Here is a 3142-nt window from a genome sequence, read left to right on the forward strand (position 1 = left end):
TGCAAAAATGAAATACAAAAAACTTGTAGCATATTAAAAGAGATTATACGTAAAAAAGATATAAATATTAGTCGTTTACCAAAAAACTAATTATAAACGTTTTGTAATCACAGAAACCGTTGATAAAAACTGAGATCACCATCAAAACGTAGTATGCATGTCCAATAGTGCTGTTGCACTTCTCTATTACATTATCAAGGTATATTATGGATATTAAATCTACTCATACTCTATACTTAGACTATTTAGAGCTTTTTCAGTTTAGTTTAGTTAAAATAGTATTATTAAAGCAAGACATAAAAGTTGCTTTATTGAAAAATATATTTAAATATTACATATATTTAGATATAATTGAATAAGATCTACAAATAACTGAATATAATCTACATATAATTGAATAAAATCTACACAAATTTCTTCTCTTTTCCATCACCTTTTTGAAATGGAGCGTATTTTAGAAAGTCAAACAATATTCCATTAACCGAGGTTTCTTTTGCTCCATTTAACACAATAGAAGAAGCTGTATATAAAAAAATATATTTAAAAAAATCAAATAAGGCAAACTTGAAAAAAAAAAATATTGAATGGAAAGGTGTTACAACTTATAAAGGTATTCCATTTACAAAGCCATATAAATTAGTGTTTCTAAGTATATTTTTCCACCTTTGCCCCTCATGGAGGTCGTGGAGATCATAAAATTTTTTCGAAAAAACTCTGAATTTTTAAAAGGTAATTTAACAGTTAGACAAGACCGTCTCGAAGTGGTCTCTCATGGGGAGAAGGGGATTGTATGTATTTTTTGCCAACTAGAGACACACACACACAAAAAAGGTCCTCAATATTTGCAATTAGCCAAATAAAACTCAGAACTTGGTAAATGTGCCAACTTTAATGCTTATACGACAGCTTTGGGGGTGGTGGGACACCCCCTACACCTCCCGTTCGGGATGGCCTTGCTGCTAGATAATTATTAATAATTTTTTCAAATATTAAATTTAAATGAAACAACCTTTTTTCAAAAAAATTAATAATCAAAATATTAAATTTTTCTAACATTGAAAAGTAATTATCGGGGTGGCCACATAACAAAATTTTTTTTTCATTTTACACTGAGTTTCATCAATAAAAACTCATCAGAAATGATGAGTCTTTATTAATAAAACACAGTGTAAAATAAAAAAAAAAATTTATTAAGTGATTTTCTACTAATGCATAATTGCTCTGTTCTTTTAAGAACATTGAGCACTCTATTTTGTAGAATACATTTTAAAGTTGTTTATATATATATATATATATATATATATATATATATATATATATATATATATATATATATATATATATATATATATATATATATGAAGAGTGTATTTTCAAAATGCGGTATATCAATTTTTGTGGTATTAAGATAATTGAAATTTTTTGCCGCACAATGGTGTCTCTTATATTTCAAAAACCATTTGTTGCCTAATTTATATACACATAAAGTATATAAGGATATGTTAATAATAAAAATCTAGGTAAATAAATAAATACCTGTTTTTTTATTTAAAAATCGTATATGCATTCAAAGTGCTGTATATCTTATTATTGCTTATCAGCAAAATGCTTTATATCCATTTTATAAATATGAATATCCACCTAACAGATATTATGAAAAGGTAAATAACTTTAAAATACCCAATTATTTTCGTAAATTAAATAAAATGTGAAATTATTTTCTAGTTTAAAAATTTAACTTTTAATTGTAACTTTATCAACTATTTTCTCTTAAATATTAAAATAACAGGTATTATCTTTTACATAAAAAATTATAAAAAATAGTCATCACTAGAGTGTTCAGTATCTTCTTTGAAATGTTTCAGTAATGTCTCATACAGTGTGTGTACTGTGCCATCTGCACCCACAGCATTTAGGAGACAAAAAACATCTTTTTTTAACATTTTTTACACAGTTTTTTGTTGCTAGGATGCTTGGTTTAAGAGTGTCCCATTTCTTACCTTTCTTAAGTGAGGTTGGCTTAGAATGATAGCTGCACCGTGCTATTTCCAGATGATCAGAATTGATAATCAATTTTTTTCCCTCGCTTATTTTAAATGTTTTTATTGTTTTCACAAATTTTTTTACTTCTGCTTCTAAGTCTAAAGCTGACCAATCCTGACCAAAAACATACACTTTTCCATGTCGGCTGAGAATGTCTCTACAGATATCAGGTTCTAGAATCTGCTCATGTTTTTTGATATCCTGCTAAACACGACCAAACACTCTATCTGCTGGAAGGTAGGAGTGCCCTCGTTCCGGGAATGTATGAGTGATAAGAAGATTTCTAAAATGTTGCTTCCTCATTGCATTTGAACACGAATCAAAAAGATATGCAATCAAAAAATGCTGTAACGCTGAACAAATCATATTGGAATCTTTACAATTTTCACATTCCAATCAGATTAAAAAGTTAACATCATTTAAATGTTGATTCTGGTTGCCTCTGTGTACAACAACGCCTAGTACATAAAGTAAGAGTTGCCGAGAATAGTAGGCTTCTCCTATAGGCAGCTTTGGCAAAACCAGATTCTACATCATATCAAAGCAAATGGTTATCTCATTTGTTCGTATATCATTGAGAAGGCTGGAAAACTTTTGTGCTTTTTTTCGATGGAGAATGTACAAAGCTGTTTTGGTCTGTTTTGAGGCGTCGCTGAGATTTACATATTTCATTGCCAGTTTAAAGGCATGGCAAGTAGAGCATGTGTCTGTAGCAGGATGACCAATGCCAAGATTAAAATTATACATAAAAATTGCATAGTAAAAATGATATCCCACAATCAACTGATTTTGATCTTTATTTAGTTCTAGGTAAAGTTTATGCATTAGTTTAATATTTAAGTCAGAAGGGAGATATTTTGGATGTGGAGAACCCTTTCGTCCATAGTGACTAGCTCTAATAATATTCTTTAAATCAGAAATATACTATTCCAATGAGAAACAAATTTGTTTGAATTTGATATTAATACTAATTTTACAAAATTGACTTCATGAATACAAATTATTTGGTTTTATTTTATTAATAATGTTATAGACAAATAATTATACTTTTTACAATCTGGATATAAAACTGCCTGTAATTAAATGGTGGTTAGACTTT

The 3142-nt window shown here is 28.3% G+C and overlaps 1 protein-coding gene across 2 annotated transcripts in view; it reads right to left on the minus strand.

The window, feature by feature from the left end:
- Positions 1-303: 303 nt before the first annotated feature.
- Positions 304-3142, minus strand: part of LOC136079561 (uncharacterized) — a 10728-nt gene continuing 7889 nt past the window's right edge. For both annotated transcript variants that reach the window (XM_065795439.1, XM_065795440.1), the window contains exon 4: positions 304-520. In XM_065795439.1, the coding sequence (XP_065651511.1) occupies positions 405-520 (116 nt within the window). In that variant the 3' untranslated portion in view covers positions 304-404. The remainder of the gene's footprint in view (positions 521-3142) is intronic.

This window comes from Hydra vulgaris, chromosome 04, assembly GCF_038396675.1.
Source record: "Hydra vulgaris chromosome 04, alternate assembly HydraT2T_AEP".
NCBI classification, from domain to species: domain Eukaryota; kingdom Metazoa; phylum Cnidaria; class Hydrozoa; order Anthoathecata; family Hydridae; genus Hydra; species Hydra vulgaris.